Source organism: Chanos chanos, chromosome 15 (genome assembly GCF_902362185.1).
Source record: "Chanos chanos chromosome 15, fChaCha1.1, whole genome shotgun sequence".
NCBI classification, from domain to species: domain Eukaryota; kingdom Metazoa; phylum Chordata; class Actinopteri; order Gonorynchiformes; family Chanidae; genus Chanos; species Chanos chanos.
This window is the reverse complement of record NC_044509.1, coordinates 12,399,664-12,417,464: the sequence shown is the minus strand read 5'-3', so window position 1 is coordinate 12,417,464 and position 17,801 is coordinate 12,399,664. Positions and strand designations below refer to the sequence as shown.

General features: G+C 41.7%; 2 protein-coding genes across 2 annotated transcripts; both read left to right on the top strand.

Annotated features, from left to right (window-relative positions):
- Nucleotides 1-1,426: 1,426 nt before the first annotated feature.
- On the top strand, nt 1,427-6,650 carry htatsf1 (HIV-1 Tat specific factor 1). Its single transcript, XM_030792593.1, has 10 exons — nt 1,427-1,450; nt 1,861-2,028; nt 2,300-2,495; nt 2,607-2,654; nt 3,008-3,162; nt 3,338-3,501; nt 4,031-4,127; nt 5,501-5,590; nt 5,816-5,953; nt 6,239-6,650. The coding sequence occupies exons 2-10, from the start codon at nt 1,864-1,866 to the stop codon at nt 6,584-6,586; spliced, it is 1,401 nt and encodes a 466-aa protein (XP_030648453.1). The 5' UTR covers nt 1,427-1,450; nt 1,861-1,863; the 3' UTR covers nt 6,587-6,650.
- Nucleotides 6,651-12,257: 5,607 nt separating this feature from the next.
- tmtops3b (teleost multiple tissue opsin 3b) lies at nt 12,258-16,051 on the top strand. Its single transcript, XM_030792227.1, has 4 exons — nt 12,258-12,531; nt 13,579-13,907; nt 15,251-15,484; nt 15,800-16,051. Exons 1-4 carry the CDS (start codon nt 12,348-12,350, stop codon nt 16,049-16,051), a joined length of 999 nt encoding a protein of 332 aa, XP_030648087.1. The 5' UTR covers nt 12,258-12,347.
- The last annotated feature ends 1,750 nt before the right edge of the window (nt 16,052-17,801 follow it).

Here is a 17,801-nt window from a genome sequence, read left to right as displayed (position 1 = left end):
GCATCCTCAGATGCCAGCCAAAGAGAATTTTCTGTCAGGAGGCCCAATCTAGGTAAGAATCCTGCTCTTTTTACATAGCTCTTATCATTACAGCTGTATTGTCTATGTCCTGTGACAACTGTTGCGTGTGGAGACAGCATTAACATATTGTAAAATCATTTGCCACTTCACTGATGGAATGCTTATCTATTCCCTTGGATTTTCTCCTCTGTAATAGGCCTTGTGTATGAGAACACACTGGCAACAGCCCAACACAGGCACTCATCTCTTCCCGAGGAAGATACAACTTTACCTTGGGAGACGGGACATCAGATACCATCTTGGCTGCTTAAGGAGGACTCTCACTTTGAAAATGATATCAAATAAAATATTAATGAGTTGTGCATTCTTTAATGTCACTTTTTGCTCCGGTGACCAAGCATTCTGAAACACCAGAGTTGAGCTAGAATGAGTAAAATCTTTTGAGAATGTTCTATTAGAATGTTCATCAGAATGTTCTTTTGGTTTTTGTTCAGAGGGTGATCATGCTTCTACTGAATTCATGAGCCTGTTGTGATGTCAGCAAGCACATGAGCATATGCCCACCCATAAGACTGTGTATGATTACATCTGTGTATTATTTCTGAAAAACAAAACAAAACCAAACCAAAATCAGAGCTCCTTTTCAGTATGGGGAGAATATATTACATCTGAGTCATGATTAAATATGGTAATCAAATCTTGGTTTAAATTTTAAAATTGAGAGTAATTTTATTGGCTCTGTTTCAGTAGGCAATTTGTTATTTTTTTAACAGCGTGAATGGCTCAGTGGCCAACAGGGGAGATGGCCCAATGATCACTGACACAATAGAGTGTATAGGGGGATGGCAGGTTAACAAGGGGGATACATTTTGGTCATTTTGTTAACAAGGGGGATCGCACCCCCCCTCATCCCCCTACAAATTGCCTACTGTTCTGTTGTACAGGTAGTAGTGTAAGTACAAATAACTATTGATGATTTTCTAATCACAGTCTTTTACAGACATATAAACAATATATTTATTATGACTTATTATTTATTATGACTACACTGACAACATGTTAATCATTTACTTTGTCAGAAAATGGAAAATAATTACCCCTAAAACTCTTTCTTTCTTTCTGACAATATGAACTAAATGTCTTTAAGTGTTCCCACTCCTTAAAGTAAAATAAAGCATTCTCAACGGCACTTACGATGTACTCATACTAGTGAACTGACTACTTGTCCTTTCATTATATGTAATGTACTATTCAGATTTAATTTTATTTTATTTTATACATGTGTCGTCGCTACTGATGCGGCCGCTATTCCAAAGTGGAACCTTTCGTTGCAATGACTCTAGTTGTACAGGAGATGATTTAATAAGAACGCCATGAATGTTGACCCCGGAAGTGTTTTATTTTACCATCTCAAAATTGGCGCTTGGCAGTAAGTTGTTTCTTGTTTTGTAATAATAAAGCATAGTTTGCCGTTGTTTCGTAACTACAGTTTTAAACAGCAGAGCGCTTTTGCCTGAGCGCTTGATATATGTTACGTTTAATTCAATTTACTTGACTAATGCAATTCAATCCTATACGTTACCAAAGCGTGATCAGTGTAACCTATGAATGAGGCTAGCGCGCTCGCGAATTACTGTGAAACCGTCTGCTAAAATAAAAGCTAGCTCTAGTTTTGTTTGTGCAGGTATCTTAACACTAGACTCTAACGTAGTTGGCTGTTCATGAATGATGTTAGTTGTGAGTTTCAGTGAGTAAGTGGAGGGTTAATAATAACCGTCCACTACCACAGTGCTGCTTGAGCTACATTAACCCTGGTCTTCCCCGCTATGTGCGTGCCAGCAGATGAGTGGAAACTCGGATGGGAATAAGGAGTTCCACGAGCAGCTCCGGTTGGAACAGCTGTATGGGCGGAAAGAGGGAGATGGAGATGATCCGTATACGTACGTGGACCCAGTGGACGGGACCGTGTACGACTGGGATCATGATAAGAAAGCATGGTTTCCTAAGGTAGACAGCTCTTCGTTAGCTGTCAAGAATGTGTCCACCCCATTCTCTATATATGTTACATATTTACTAGTTCTATCTTAAATATAGTCACACTGAATATGGTAGTAAGATTATGAAAAATGAATCGTTCTTTTCAGACATTGTTTTCTCCTCCAAAGCATATTCAGCAAAGAGTGTGTTTTCTACTGAATTAGGAGAGGCAGGAAAAGTAACCACAGGTTCATTTGTACCACCGCGGATCCGCGTAACAAAGGGTTTCTACTCTCTCTAGATAACCGAGGACTTTTTGGCTGCGTATCAAGCCAATTATGGGTTCAGTGAGGAAGGGGCCGCTGAACCAGCTGCTTCAGGCACGCCCAGTAAGACCTCAGCTCAGCCTGAGGAGAGCAAGAAGCCGGAGGGCAACCCCGACGCAGACAAGCCTAAAGAGGCCAAACAGAAAGGAGAGAAAAGAAAAGCAGACCCAGGTACATATACAGTGGCTCTGGCCCAATGGCTTTAAAAAACGGAACCGGAACCTATTTATGAAAGGAGAAGTGTGTAATGGGTTAATCCGAATTGTCTCAACTCTGTTTCAGGTTGGTTTGACGTCGAACAAGACAAAAACACTAATGTGTATGTGTCAGGTTGGTATTTGTTTTTGTTTTGTTTCGTTTTTGTTTTACAGTCACTGTGTCTAATGCATTGTTTGCTTAGCATCTCTCTGTAAAACATATCAGTGTGTTAATCATGCGTGGAATACATAATTGCATAAGTAATTATGCACTGAAGATTACTCGTTTTACACGTTGCTTTAAAAGGGATAACTTATTTACTAAAGTGCAGTTACATACGGCTAAAGATTAACCAGGAAACAATATAATGGCAGCTGCTGTGTTTACAGAGCTTTTCTTATTGATCTATTTTTATTTAATTATTACTTTTTTTTAAATAAGAGTTGTCCGTCAACAATGCCTTATGCTTTTTTTCCCCCCCTCAGGCCTTCCACCGGACATAACACCCGAGGAGTTTGTGGAAGTCATGTCTAAATGCGGCATCATAATGCGAGACCCCGTCACAGAGGAGTACAAAATCAAACTCTATAAGGACAAAGAGGGAAACCAAAAAGGCGACGGGCTCTGCTGCTACCTCAAGGTCTTTTCATTTTTCACCTCTCGTAACTCTTAACGTGTAATCAGGCCAACGCCACCTGTTCTCTTGAATTTTTATTGAGTTAAAAAATGTCAGCGTTTGAGGTGTACATATTGCAGAAGCGCGTACTACGCTTTATGCGCTGGGAGATTCATGTGCCGCGTGTCTTGCTCTGTAGAGGGAGTCTGTGGCCCTTGCGGCGCGTCTGCTGGACGAGTCGGAAATCAGGGGCTACCAGCTGCACGTGGAGGCGGCACGCTTTGAGCTCAAGGGTCAATACGACGCAAGCAAGAAAAAGAAAAAGAGCAAGGAATACCGCAAGAGGATGCAGCAGCAACACAAGTATGAAAACACATCTCTTTCTCTTTTATTTATTGTCAGAAATGAATAACCACTGATTGGAACTAGGTTGCACATGCCCCCCCGTGAGCCGTATTCTTCCTGGTCGGTTTTGTTCGTTTTATCTCCCTCTGCCGTCGGGTATTCGTGGGTCTGTCCAAACAGCCTCAGAGGAGTCGTATTTGTGATGTTGATATGTGACTTTTGCAGTTGCAGCGGGCTTGAAATGTCGTACGCCGGGATTAGTTCTGTCAGAATTTTCCCAGTCGAACTCACTTGTTTTTTCGGTATTCGTTTCGGCCTTTTCCTTCTCTAATGCACTTAACTTTCCCAATCAAAGGCCTGATAGTGATCTGAGGAGCGATTAAGCGGTGTGTTAGAACAGAACAGAACAGACCAGGGGGAGCTAAATGAGCAGAGCTGTGGTCCTCTAGGAGCAGGATTAGGAAACGCTGAGGCGGGGGGGGGGTTGGCTTGTTTGCACGTGCATGTGTACGGTGGGGCTGATTTCTAAACTCGTCGTGACTTGCAGGCAGCTGGACTGGAGGCCGGAGAAGAAGGGGGAGGCCCGTAAGAGACACGAGCGCGTGATCATCATTAAGAACATGTTCCACCCCAAAGACTTCGAGGTAAAGACTCAGACTCTTCTCACCGCTTACTCACTGCTCTCGCCGTTGCCTCGTGGGGGGGAGCGGGGCGTGAGACGGATATGTCACGGCGCTGGGATTAGGGGGCGTTAGACTATCACACTGTGTCTCAGTCCCCTCCCCAAGGCATTCCCATCCTCCACATGTTTTTTGGCTTTTTTTTTTTTTTTTTTTAAGCCTTGCTTTACCACACCGTGTTCAAAATGATCCACATTTTAATAACTGGCTTATCAAGTGCGCTCGGCCAGAACTGAAAAAAAAAAGAAAAAAAAAAACAGGCCGGGGTCCATCGATGACAGGGTTTGGTAAATGCGCCGCGATGTGATTTATGGTTTCTCCTAATGACTTGAAACGCAGTCACAGGTACTTGTCTGTGCTGCGTTCTTCCGCGTGTTGTTTTTTTTTTTTTTCACCGATCAGTGTCGCCTGACTGATCAGAACGTCCTTGCGACTGTCATTCAACTATCAGCGGTTTGTGATGTTAGACTTAAGACAAAAAAAAAAGTATTCAATATTTTCCTGAATTTGGAGTTTGATGGCTGGAACTAAGTTCTAAAATTGGCCCTAGAGCAAGCCGGAGGTTATTCCAAATTCTACATTATTCAAACCTCTTCCTAAACACAAATGTCAGTCCAGCTCTTCCAACAGAGTATCTGTTGTCTCCGCAGACTGTTTCCTTGCATGTGTAAGCCTTTTGTCTAGAACTATAAACAGCAACTGTAGGGAATGTAGAGAAAGGTAGGCCTGCTTGTCTTAGGCTCACTGCTCACAGCCCATGTCGGGAGACAGTTTGTCTTGTTTTTAGGATAATGAAAGTCATGTTTACATGCAGTCTCTCCTCCCATCCTGCCCCGAGACCACCTCTACAGACGCCAAAGCCAACATAATCGTTTTAATTGCATCGTCGATAATTTGCACGAGTGGTTTTGGTTGCTTGACGTCGCCTTTTTTTAGTGTGTGTGTGTATGTGTGTGAGAGAAGTCACCCTGCGTCACACATCAGGTCTGTCTGCATTCCTCAGGCAGGTGCAGTATCATCCTTCATCTCGACTGGAAGCCTTCTGCTTGTGTGGAATTCAGGTGTGACAGAGAAATTAGACAGACTTCTGCTCATTTCCTCTGTATTTTATCTTGCGGCACCTTTGGGTCAAACCAATTTTCTCCCCGAGTTTTGATGACAAACTTTAAAACCCGGCCGGGAGTGTTGCAGCATTAAGCGTTGGCGTTAAGCACACATGTTCCACCCACACCTGAACATAAAGCAGTAGAGATGTGATGCACTGCGAAGGCAAGGCCTTGATGATGTAAAGATGAGCTGTACCATGTTTGTCCGCATGTTAATTTGTGTTTTTCCAGGAAGATCCCCTGGTGCTGAATGAGTATCGTGAAGACCTCCGCACAGAGTGTGAAAAGTTTGGGCAAGTGAAGAAGGTCATCATATTTGATGTGAGTGGTTGGTTATGTAACTGTTTATTCTCCATATCTCACTCCATAAGTCGCTTATGCCGCCTGCAGCGTCCTAAACACGTCATTCACTCAAATAGAAACAAAGACGCGGAGAGAGGTATAACCGACAAAGTGAGATGGAGACAACCAGTAATATGCATCGTCTTATCTGGGCTGCCTTATCGACTGTAAGTCTTTTTCTGTGTGCCAACCTACACTGTTCAGAGACACCCTGACGGAGTGGCATCAGTGGCATTCAAAGAGCCTGAGGAAGCAGACATGTGCCAGGTGGCATTAAACGGGCGCTGGTTCGGGGGAAGGAAGCTGAGTGCAGAGTTGTGGGATGGCGCGACTGATTACCAGGTAAGAAGTGTGGCATCCACCCCACAGACGCATACCTCTGACACGAAAGAGGTCCGCACTGTTGTTGAGCATGCTTCTATCAGATTTATTTTGTATCTTGATACAGAGTTCGATCACCTTTAGCGATATACCATCCTTGCTTTTCATCTTTACTTTTCTGTATCAAATGAAGAAAATACTGAACGTTCTGTCATGCCGCTGCCTCTCTCTCTCGCTCTCTCTCTCTCCCTTTCTCTCCCCCTCTCTCTTTTTTTTTTTTTCTTCCTGTCACCCGTCTCTCCTAAGATTGAGGAGACGGCCCGTGAGCGGGAGGAGAGGCTGAAAGGTTGGTCAGCGTTTCTCGGCGACGAGGCAGGGAAACAAAACTCCGCTAAAGCCAGCGGAACGGACGGCACGGCGGAGAAAACCTCCACGGAAGAGCCCTCCAGCCAGGCAGCCACGGAGGCCTCCTCCAGCCAGGCAGCCACGGAGGCCTCCTCCAGCCAGCCGTCAGAGCACGGGACGGAGCAGACCCACGCGCAGGGGCACGTGGGAGGGGAAAGAACAGAGGAGACCCCAGGAGCGGAAGCGGACGAGGCTGCTTTGGATTCAACCGACAGCAGCCTGGCAGGGAGCGATGAGGACGAGGCATAGACTTAATGAAACACATCGTCCTGGCTGCGTTAAAGCTCCGCCTACTCCTAACTGTGTCTTTGTGTTTTTTTTGTAAAAAAAAAAAAAATTTCTAAAATGCGCGTCCCTTGGTACATCTATATCTTTAGCGTTGTCTGAAACCATTTCCTCTGCTGGTATCATACTCTTCTCCCTCTGAGTTTTATTGGGAGTGTTTTTCCTAATAAAAGTGAGCACTGCCGGCATCTGCTATATATTTTGTAATTAAAAGGACCTCCTAAAAATAACTTCAACTTCTGTTATGGTGAATCTTGATATCTGAATTTCTGACTCACGTTGTTGCCATACCAACATTCCTCAGAGTTTGGTTGGACTTTTATGTTCAGGTACCATATGTCAACAGCCTCATCAAATATTACATTCTTTACTGGATATTCCTTTTACTTCTATCCTGATGTCATCGCTTTTTGACCTTTTCTTTCTAGTAGGCTACATATCTGCCCTCCAGCACAATAGTTTGAACTGACCTTGAGAGTGATACAGAACTGTTTTAATTTCTCATCATTCATGACATAGAAAGTGATATTATATATCAGTAAATACAAGCCAATTTAAAGTCTTATGTTGTTGGGTGTGTTTATGGTACAATGATAGGTATTTTTGTTTTTCTTGCATATTAGCATTCACACGAATTTGAAATCAAAATATGTGTATTAGTTCCTTTCCTCGAAGACTAGAAAATTGCGTGAGTGCAACTAGCTTGTGGCGTGACTCCTGTAAAAGGAATTTTAACTCTGTCATTTGGCCAAGGAAAGAGATTTTCAACTGTAGCTTTCTTGTCAAACTAGCCTGACAGCATTTTATTTTGATAGTACGTAAAGACACTCATAGACTCATTCTCGTTCGTGGCAGTCCAAGAGTAACCTCTCTATTTGCGGACGGATCTTTGCTCAACGAATCTGACTATGGACTTCTTGGGGACTTGTGTAGGACAAAATCGGATAACATATTTTTGTCTCGTCTGAATAATGTCGCACGTCAACAAAATCATATGCCGCTAAATCAGATTCGACGTTACCTTCAGGTAGGCACATGGATATTTGCATGGAATAAGTTAAGTTGAATTGAATGATCACAAATTTTTATGTGATTTCAGTATTGTTAAGTCACTGAGAAAACTTGAGTCGCTGTCATAGCATTGTTCATGCGCTGCGTCTTTTCAAGAGACCAGGTTTCGAATTACTTTATGTATTTTCTGGTTTCATTTTTTTGGGTAACGACGAACGTGGTTTGGTTTTATAGATCTAAATTAAACCAGTGATGGAAAACGGAAGCACAGACACCCCAGGGACCAAGCAAACTAAGGAGCCGTCACAGCTGTTCACCTATTATCAGGGTGATATCAACGCAGTTGTGGATGAGCACTTTTCCCGTGCTCTCAACAAGGCCAACATACCGAAAGATCTCAGCAACAAGACCAAGTCTAGCCTCAAGTCGTACAGATCTGGTGTGTTGAACCCTCTCGTTTACTCTCTGTGTTTGTTCTTTGCCATATTTATGGTTTTAGATTATGTTTAAAGACTAAGAGTAGAGTCATCATGGATTGATTTGGTCATATTTACATCTAAATGAACAGTATCTGAGGGTTGAACTCAAATTTGACAGTCTGATAGAAACTGAAATACACACCAGCCATAAAGGTTATTTGCTCACATATAATCATCATGAAATACGCCGATTTTTTCAGATATGCATGCACACACATCTTCATCTGTGGCTTATCCCAGCCCATCGTGGTCCAAAGCTACATATTCTCCAAGCTCCTCAGCGCTGACCCAGTTTAGCGAAGACCCGCATCCTTCCCAAGGGGTAATCATGGGTCCCCAGGGACTGTCTTCAGGCCTGTGGGCATATCCTACAAGGCAAGGGGCCAGCTTTGATGTCCCCTCACTAGTGTATCCACAGCCTTCTGCTGAGGGCAGCTCAAGCTCCTTCCTTAATTTGCTGTACATGGATCGACCAACCGGCGGTGTAGTCGTGTCTCCTTTGTCTAAGTCAGACTCTGGTTCAGAGTGGAACAACACTGCTGACTTCAGAGATCCACCTGGCAGCCGAATAAACCGTCACGACTCTGGTACTTGTTCTGTTCTTTCCTGATACTCTGTCTTTTCCCCCCCTTTTTTGTTTTTTTTCCTGAAATTCAGATTTATGTCAGAGTTCCGTGGGTGTTTGGGTACTAACTGTACCCATTAACACGAGGAATAATTGTAACAGACAGTTTATGATGGAGTCTGTTGATGGTGATATATGATAGCAAAATGAAGGAAATAACCTGTTGCAAAAGAGGTTCAACAGGTTCAACTTCTCTCTAAGGGTTCAGTTTTGCTCTCAAAATTGGTAACTATAATTAGGAAGCTGTAACTGAACATAAAGTTGAATATTACTTTTTGATTTGCCTTTTCCTGTTCTTTTTTTTTTTTTTAGGTGTACAAGTTCCTGAAAGGAGCAAAGATTTGTACTGGTACTGAAAAGCAATTTTCATGCGGTTTTCATGGCTGAAGAAAGGAGTTATCAGGACTTATCAGCCAACCGGAACAGTTGAACAAACTGTGAAAATCACAGTTACATGCTTCAGCAAGTCTTGGAAATACCTTGGAAAGTCTTGGAACTTATCCTTTAAAACTGTTGGATTTCCAGCCTGCAGTACTCAAGGCAGCAAAGATTCCTAACTGACTCAAAGCATTGCTGACCGATTACTATCTGTTTATACAACCAGAGCAACAACCAGAGCAACAAGCTAGATCCTTATATTCTGCTGACTGAGAAAACCAGTTTGAAAACTGGCATGCTTCTCCTACTCGCTATGGTTGAGGACAGAGAACACAATTGTGTCAAAGTACACCTCCAATACTGTTTGTCCTCTCAAGGGAAGAGCAGAAAGAAGGAAAGAAAAAAAAAGTTTGAACAGAATGATAAGTCCTTTGTAGAGCTTTAAGTATTACTTGCAAATACATACGTATTTTTTGATAATAAACAATTTTGAACCTTACAGATTAAACTTCGTTGGGCTTCAGTATATCAGTGAACTCAGAATGTGTCCAGATGTACATGCAACAATAATATGAATATGCACTAACTTGCATTTAGTTCAGCATCTATCTTGTTCTGTTGTGGACATTACGACCCTTTTCCCTCTTTTTGACAGTGCTAGTTGTCAAGCGTTCAGTTTTTAATTGAATATCCTCAGAACCTTATGAACCTTATGAGGAGTTGTTGAATGCCAAAAATAGCAGGGCATTTGGAAATATGAAACTTGTAAATATGAGATATTGTTAATTATTCCTTTCCTAAAGTAATAGTTACTTGCCTTCCATATCTTTATCTGTTCATATCTCAAATCAAAAATAAAAGCTCAGTGGATACCCGATTTAGATTCTGAATCGTTCCTTGTAGATAGTTGTGCCTCCACCACTTCCTCCTGAATGGGATTTTTATACTGTGTATCTGAAAATGCACATAAATTACATTTTGAGCAATAAGACATTTTCCTGATGTGAGAGGATGGCTGCCTTCAGATGGGCTTTGTTCTTGGTTATGTTTACAGCCAATGGGATTAAGGCTCTGTGTCCACCTGAGGTGGATGAGTCATATCAAACGCTGCCCACACGTTTCCAGCATTAAATGATGCAAACTCACGTGCAGCCTCTCCATCATGACAGGCGTCGTCTGCTGCGCTCTCGTGATAGCGAGCTGCGTCTCCCCCACACACACACACACACACATATACACACATGCATACTCAATTCACACGTACCGTATTCACCACATAGCTCACAGTCCACCTACAAAGTTCCGGTGGGGCAGCAACTGGTGGAAGCCTAGGGGAGGGAGGAGTCACTCTGTGTATCAATGCAAAGAGAAACAATACCATTAAATCGGTTCTTCTGTCTCTACCTCATCTCCCACTCTCGCCCACCATCGGCAGTACCTATTAGTAAAAAAATAAAACAACGCCTTTGGGAAGGGAAGGGATGATGTGAATGACAACATTTTGAATGAGATGTGTGCCCACACACGCAATCTGATCTTCCAGGGGCTCGGTTAATAAAGATCCAGTGAGAAACGTGAGCTGAGTCAAATCTGACCTGTTGCTGTTACGCTTGCCTATATCGGTACAGCTCATTGTTAACCCCTTCAGCAGTGGACTTTTCAAAATATCCATGTATGTAAACTGGATCGCATCCAGAATCAGGCTTTGGCAGTCTACTGTTACTGTCTTTTAACCTTTTCTTTTGGAGAATGTTGCATATATGCAAATCACGAAATTGTTCTCTTTTCTTATTGCTCTGAACAGGCAAGTGATATAGTAATATAATGGCAATAATAAGAGTGCAGAGGGGAATCAAACGTGAATGTGAAAATGCCATCTCAAACAATGGCTTGCACCATATCAGTGACCTTGTCTTGTTTGACAAGATGAATGGCCACATGAATTTATCACCTTTTCAGAACCTCCAAGGCCTTCTTGCTGACTCCTCCATTTGCTTTGGCCTGACTGGTCCCGCACAATACCCCAGATGGTCTCAACATGTCAGCTGTTGGATTATTGATGTCTTGGCAACTCTTTCACTCCCTCCATCTGCCCTAATTTGTGTTCTTTCACCCAAATAAATAAGATTTATGCCTGAGCAATAGAAGAGAGGGAAGACTGCAGTGCTCAACCTGTTTGCTTCTTAATTTGTTTGGCATCCCCATTACAACAAGTAGTGTGAACTCAGGAGACTGAGGGATGAAATGAACCTGTTTGCTTGTAGCCCTTTTAAAGATATTTTGTTACAACTCAAAATAAATTAAAAAAAAAAATGTAAAGAGTTAAAGTTTTTTTTAAGGCAGTATGTATTGATAAGAGAAATATGAAGAAATGAAGAAAGTGACCTCATGCTCTCTGTAGTCAGGGCTACATACACTGGACCAAATCTTAGGTCGGCCTTTCAGACGTTTCAGAGTGGACAACAGGTTTGTTTCAGTTAACACGTCCTTCAGTCAACTGTTATCATCAGTTACAATAGACATTAACGGTATGTAAGGGCAAAGGTGAACAGTCCACCTGCACAGCCTGCTGTAATTTATCAACATAGTACAGTGATAAATGAACTTAGGTATGTGATGTATGAATAAGAATAATAATAAGAAGAAATTATAAGACTATTGGAACCCAAAACAAAAACTAATAAAAAATAATAAGAAAGAAAGAAAGAAAGAAAGAAAGAAAGAAAGAGTAAATAAATGAAACAAAACAACAAATACACCCTTATCGAAGAAAGTGTAGGTTATTGTACCAGTTAATCAACTGCCAGTAATTTTGTGGCAACACTGTTTTAAAAGTGTCACTGGAGAAGGGGGATAATGAGGAGAGAGGCGTCATGCATTTGAGCTGATTGGTCGATCGATAATCTTATAAAGCGGACCAATGCAAGCAGTCTTTGCGACTGCGTTTTATAACCTCGAAATTAAGAGACTGACTTTTGTGTGTGTGTGGCAGTTACATGTTTGAGTTCCAGTTTCGAGTCTTTATCAGTTATTTGCTATGGTTGTCCAAGAGGGTATAGTGAATTTTAGTGTATTAGGAAGCGCTGCTCTGGATTTAAGTGCGAACATCAGCCTGCGTGAAGCACGCAACTTCAAAGACCACGCTGGACTCAGTCGCACGGGTCACACGCTAGTGGCAATTTGTTTAGGGATCATCTTCGTCCTCGGATTCCTGAACAATTTCTTTGTTATTATGTTGTTTGCGAGGTTCCAGGTTCTCTGGACTCCGATTAATTTAATTTTGCTGAATATCAGTGTGAGTGACATGCTTGTTTGTCTCTTCGGTACTCCACTTAGTCTTGTCGCGAACATTTATGGTAGGTGGCTGGTCGGCGTTAACGGTTGCAGGTGGTATGGTTTCGCCAATGCACTCTTCGGTAAGTTCAGCTTTACTCTGAACTAACAGGCAGCAAACTAAAGGTAAATTATCACTGTGACTCTTTGAGTTATGAATTATAACTTAGATTGATTTCTGTAAAGACTTGAACAAGTTTCGCTGAAATACTTTTGGTTACTCTGTATAAATATGTAGCAAAAATGATTCCGAGGACTCAGGTTCTCAGACTTCTTTTCTTAATTCACCCTGCTGAAACGTAATAATAATAAAAATAATAATAACGATAAAAGTCCTCTTCATGATAAGGTTCAAATGAATTCATATCATCATAAATATTTCAATAAGATTTTAAAGAGGACGACACGGTCAAATTTCTATGGTTTCATCTTTGTTATAGCCCAAATTGTGGCTATACCAGTGAGATATTGTAAAGGTAGAGCATGTGATATAGCTGTGATCACGAACCTGTGAGTTTTATGTAAAAAAAAAAAAAAAAAAAAATCCATTTGGCACAGAGAGCTGTTCTTTTTGTCCTTGTATCCAAAACATATTCTATGTTTGGCTGAGAAAATATAGAATGTTTAACCCCAGCTTCTCGCACAGGGAAGTGTGGCATGTTTTTGAACTGTAATATATTGCAGGACATATTATCATATTTTGATGTATATTTGGATAATGTTTTTGTAATTGTAATGGTTAGGGAGAGACAGGCTACATGACTTGCCTGCTAACTCCGAAAGGTTTCGGTCTTCAGAGAAAGTACATGCAATTCTGAGCTGATGAAATCTGAAAGATCAAACGACATTCCAGAAAGCTTAAATTCCCATCATATCAGTTTGATCATGCTTCCCACTCTTGTAAAAAAGCGTTCCCGGGATATCGCTGATTAAGCAGATATCTTATTTTCCCTCGTGTTCATTGTTTCACTCTCAAAAACTCAATGTAACTATTTAGGTCTATTACACCCTCACATACACATGAGCACACAGACACACGCACGCACACACACACACACACACACTCTCTCTCTCACTCTCACACACACGCACACACACACAGTCCCTTACAGGGCTGTTCATCTTTACAGGTATCGTTTCCATGGTTTCCCTCGCCATCCTTTCCTACGAGCGCTACTCCACCATACTGTGCTACACCAAGGCAGATGTGTCAGATTACAAGAAGGCCTGGCTGTCCATTGCAGGCTGCTGGTTGTATTCTCTGCTATGGACAACACCGCCCCTGTTTGGGTGGAGCAGCTACGGCCCCGAAGCGCCTGGGACGGTTTGCTCGGTCCAGTGGAACCAGCGCTCTGCGGGAAACGTCTCCTACGTCAGTTGCCTCTTCATCTTCTGTCTTCTCCTGCCGCTGCTGATCATGGTCTTCTGCTACGGAAGGATTCTTATGGCCATTCATGGAGTGAGTGACAATTTGCACATCTTAGCGATGAACACAGTACGGTTTACAGAAACCGTATGGAGAATAGCAAAATTAGACCAATACCAAAAAATCTAAGAAGTCAACTGGTTTGGTCTCCAACACATTCAACATAACATGAGCCGACATACATAAAAATGAATCTGATTAGAAATAATTGTGAGGTTCGAAATGCCTGTGATTTGACTCCGTTATAAAAGCTGTACGAAATAGCATCGAAATGAACCTCCCTGTCACCTGTTAAAGTGGTATTAATACTTGCCTTAATTAATACCACACCGAGCTTGTTTGCTCTACCCAGGTTTTGTTGAATTATGGATCATTATCAAACCAGGAGTCTTATTGTGCTGAACTCAATATTTACCATACCTATAATTTGTGTTCTTGTTCATCCTTACTGTGCACTCAGTGACAGTGCAGATATATATTAACTGTGGGTAAACGGGGGGGGGGGGGACAGCTCTGTAATCCTTGAGCTATACATGGTCTCTGTAAAGATTGCTTAAGTGGAGACACAGCACATCCTGCCTGTGTCTCTTGACTCTGTCCCTCACACTGATTAAGAAAAGGCCCCGTGGCCATGGTGGTAGCTGAGTATTATCAGGCATCAAATTGAACTCAACAAAACACTGGTCAGAAGTTTATTCTCGAACATACGCTGAACGCAGTCGGGCTTAATTCTTTGGTAATTAATCAAAGAATGGGATGTCATTCATCTGTGTGACTCCAGCCTTGAGAGTGTGATTCATCTGAAGAGCAGTGAAGTGCAGAGGAGTTCATCACTGACGTAACCTTGCAGATGCTTACTGCACTTTCACGGGTGGAGCATGCTCTCCCATACTTCAGACACACTTAGAATGAATCACCGACTGGCCAAATTTAGTACATTACGCAGGTTGAATGTGTGTGTGGGTGTGGCCATTCACGGATTATCGCTATTTGTGGATTTATGTGCTTTATTTGTTGTGGTTGTGGTTGTCACTGTTGTTCTTTTGTTTTCTTGTTCTTATTAAGAGAAAAGTTTCATGATGTCGTTATGACAACAGAATGTGTTTTACATGTGTGGATGCAACAACTGCTAACTTGTATTCACTCTAATGATGGGATGATATAAAGTTACAGTCCGGATTTGAACTAATGTAAAATCTTTTTCTTCTCTAGAAAGGTAAGCAATATAACTGAAACACAAACGTATTGTCAGAGAAATTAGTAGGACCGCCATGTGAAAAGTGCTAAGCACTGATGGTTAACTACTTAATGAGGAAACTCTCAGGGCATTTTATCCAAACCACAGATATCAAAGACTGTTTCTTCGTGTTCCACAGGTAGCCAGGTTTAAACAGACTTCTGCACAGAGAAGGGAGACCCACATTCTGGTGATGGTGATATGCATGGTGTCCTGCTATCTGCTGTGCTGGATACCTTATGGAGTGGTGGCATTGCTGGGAACCTTTGGCCGTGTTGGCATGCTGGGTCCCATGGCCAGCCTAGTCCCCTCCATCCTGGCTAAGAGTAGCACGGTGCTTAATCCTATCATTTACGTGCTCTTCAACAACCAGGTAGCTATAGCTGCTGTCCAGTGGTTCATCAGTCAACAGCAATATCAATTCAGTGCACCTAATTCCCAGCTATGTGTGTATTTAACTGAAACCATTCACCTTTAGTATTTAATAAGCATCTGTATATTGAGACTCCTCAGAGAGAGAGAGAGAGCTACACTTAAACAGGGAGGAGGGCTCTAGAGGAATTTACTTACAAACATAGCAGTCAAGCACTTTGAGTAAATACATCCTGACACACACACACACACACACACACACACACACACACACACACACACACACACACACAGTTTACTTTGTGTCTTCTGTAAGTTTTACAGGTGTTTTATGGCTTTAGTGCATTGTGGCTCAGAGCCAACCTCACACCAGAGCCTTCACACGCTGCAGAGCAGCCGGGCGGGGCCACCACGGCTAAACGACTCCCCTCCGGCCCCGCAGAAGCCCACCTCGCCTCCCGACACCCCCGAGTGGCACAGATACTCGGCAACGTCCCTGGGGTCCCAGCAGAGAGCTCAGCAAAGAGACAGGCCCAACTTGGTTCTGGTTGTGCATTATACGGCCTGAAGTTATAGACGACTTTCTTTTCACCTCCTTGATTTACACACGAATTGGGACTGCAGATGTTGACGGGACCCTGACGCGGCCTGGGCCGTATTTTTGATGCAGGTGCTGAGCACATTCTGATAAATATTGTCACGAAATATTGTGACGAGGCACTTTTGACAGATTGCATTTACTCAGTACTGAACTGTAGACCAAGACTCGGGGGGAATCAGATGCCCCAACCTGAGGGGTTTTTACGGTTTCACATGCCTATCCACTTAAGTTTGGCGCAATTAGACAGTAAAATTTGCATGACGCCATGAGTTCACTGCAGATTCGAATCCATTTTCTCTGAATCTTGAGATACTGTGTTCTTTTTCTTATTGTTTTAAATCTATTTAGTTCCTTTTTAATCTGAAAAAGGTGTCGTTGAAGCATCAGGGGCCTGTGGGAGCAGTAAATATCAGTCTTTTGTGTTTAGTAGATAATTATGTTAACATGTCACACCGCTTTGTCTTCTTTTAGAAGCATTTTGTGTGATTCAGATTGACATAGTTCTAATGCTGCCACACAACAGATGTTGAAGGACTACTGAAGTATATTATCTGCCCTTTCTAAAGTTGCTAATTTTTTTTTTTTTTACATGTATGGAAATTACATTAGTGGCCTAAAAATGTGATACATTAAATAGTAAAATAATAAATAATTATTTATTATAATATGATTAAATAATACTATTCCTGATCTTTACACTGAATTATCATATTCTGTGCTCTGACAAATTGTTCAGTTTTTTACATACATGGTGAATACAGAAGTTCTAAATCATGATGTGTCATTAATTAAATACGTTAAGTCTGTTAAAAAAAAAAAAAAAAAGAATGCAATGATTTCTGTAATTAATTGGGTATCCAAATTCATTGTTGCATACAACAGAAAACGTATTTTATTTAATTTTTGACCACTAGATGTCAGTGTTGAACCTTGTTTTTAACTCTATGTAAACCATAGCTTGCCATGTGATGAGGAATTCACTAGAAATTGCTGGAAAACATGTTGATCTAGTAGATTGTGTGCTATTATTGATAGATTATAAGTACATCCCTCCTCGGCAGTGGGTAAACTGCATGACTGCTTGATGATTTGTTAAATGTTTGCTCTGAGGATTAGGCGTTGTTCGTCAGGATTTTATATTCTACAAATCTATTCTCATGTTATTTTTCTGTAATTGCAAGTGTTTTTTTCATGCTCTTTGCTAGTGAATAACAACTCTTTGATTCTGTTAGATATACTAGGTTGAAAACAATATAAAGAAATTACGGAAATGAAATTCAGGGCTGACAGTTTGTGTGTTGATGATTTATATATCTTGATGCATATCTGTTATTACTCGAGCTATCATACAGCTCGTAGCTCGTCTTTTCTACAGGACTCTTAATCTCTTTAAAACTGTAGACCTTCCACCTAGTGCACTAACTTACCTTGTGATGGTTGCTCACTCACTACAGAAGATTAGGGTTAAAAAAGAGAGAGGGAGAGAGAGAGAGAGCGAGATCGTATTCAAGTGCCAGTTCAACCTTCTTTTAATGTCATTTAGTGGCGGTCTGTTCCACTTGTGCACTTTAGCAAGAAATTTCAGCTCAGACAGAATTTTAAATTACATCAGGCCAAAAAAACTTATTGAAAACTGTCTTTTGTGTAATTCTGCTTGTGCCAGCAAATCAGTTGTTCAAAGTCACAAGGGGAAGTTTAATTGCTTGGTTTTGGTATT

Bases quoted from the DNA above. Each gene is read 5' to 3' on its own strand.
- htatsf1 (XM_030792593.1), top strand. From the start codon at position 1,864: ATGAGTGGAAACTCGGATGGGAATAAGGAGTTCCACGAGCAGCTCCGG. The intron at 3,163-3,337 runs GTCTTTTCATTT...CTTGCTCTGTAG, and splicing joins GGCTCTGCTGCTACCTCAAG to AGGGAGTCTGTGGCCCTTGC. The intron at 4,128-5,500 runs GTAAAGACTCAG...GTGTTTTTCCAG, and splicing joins TCCACCCCAAAGACTTCGAG to GAAGATCCCCTGGTGCTGAA.
- tmtops3b (XM_030792227.1), top strand. From the start codon at position 12,348: ATGTTGTTTGCGAGGTTCCAGGTTCTCTGGACTCCGATTAATTTAATT. The intron at 12,532-13,578 runs GTAAGTTCAGCT...TCATCTTTACAG, and splicing joins TTTCGCCAATGCACTCTTCG to GTATCGTTTCCATGGTTTCC. The intron at 13,908-15,250 runs GTGAGTGACAAT...CGTGTTCCACAG, and splicing joins TTCTTATGGCCATTCATGGA to GTAGCCAGGTTTAAACAGAC.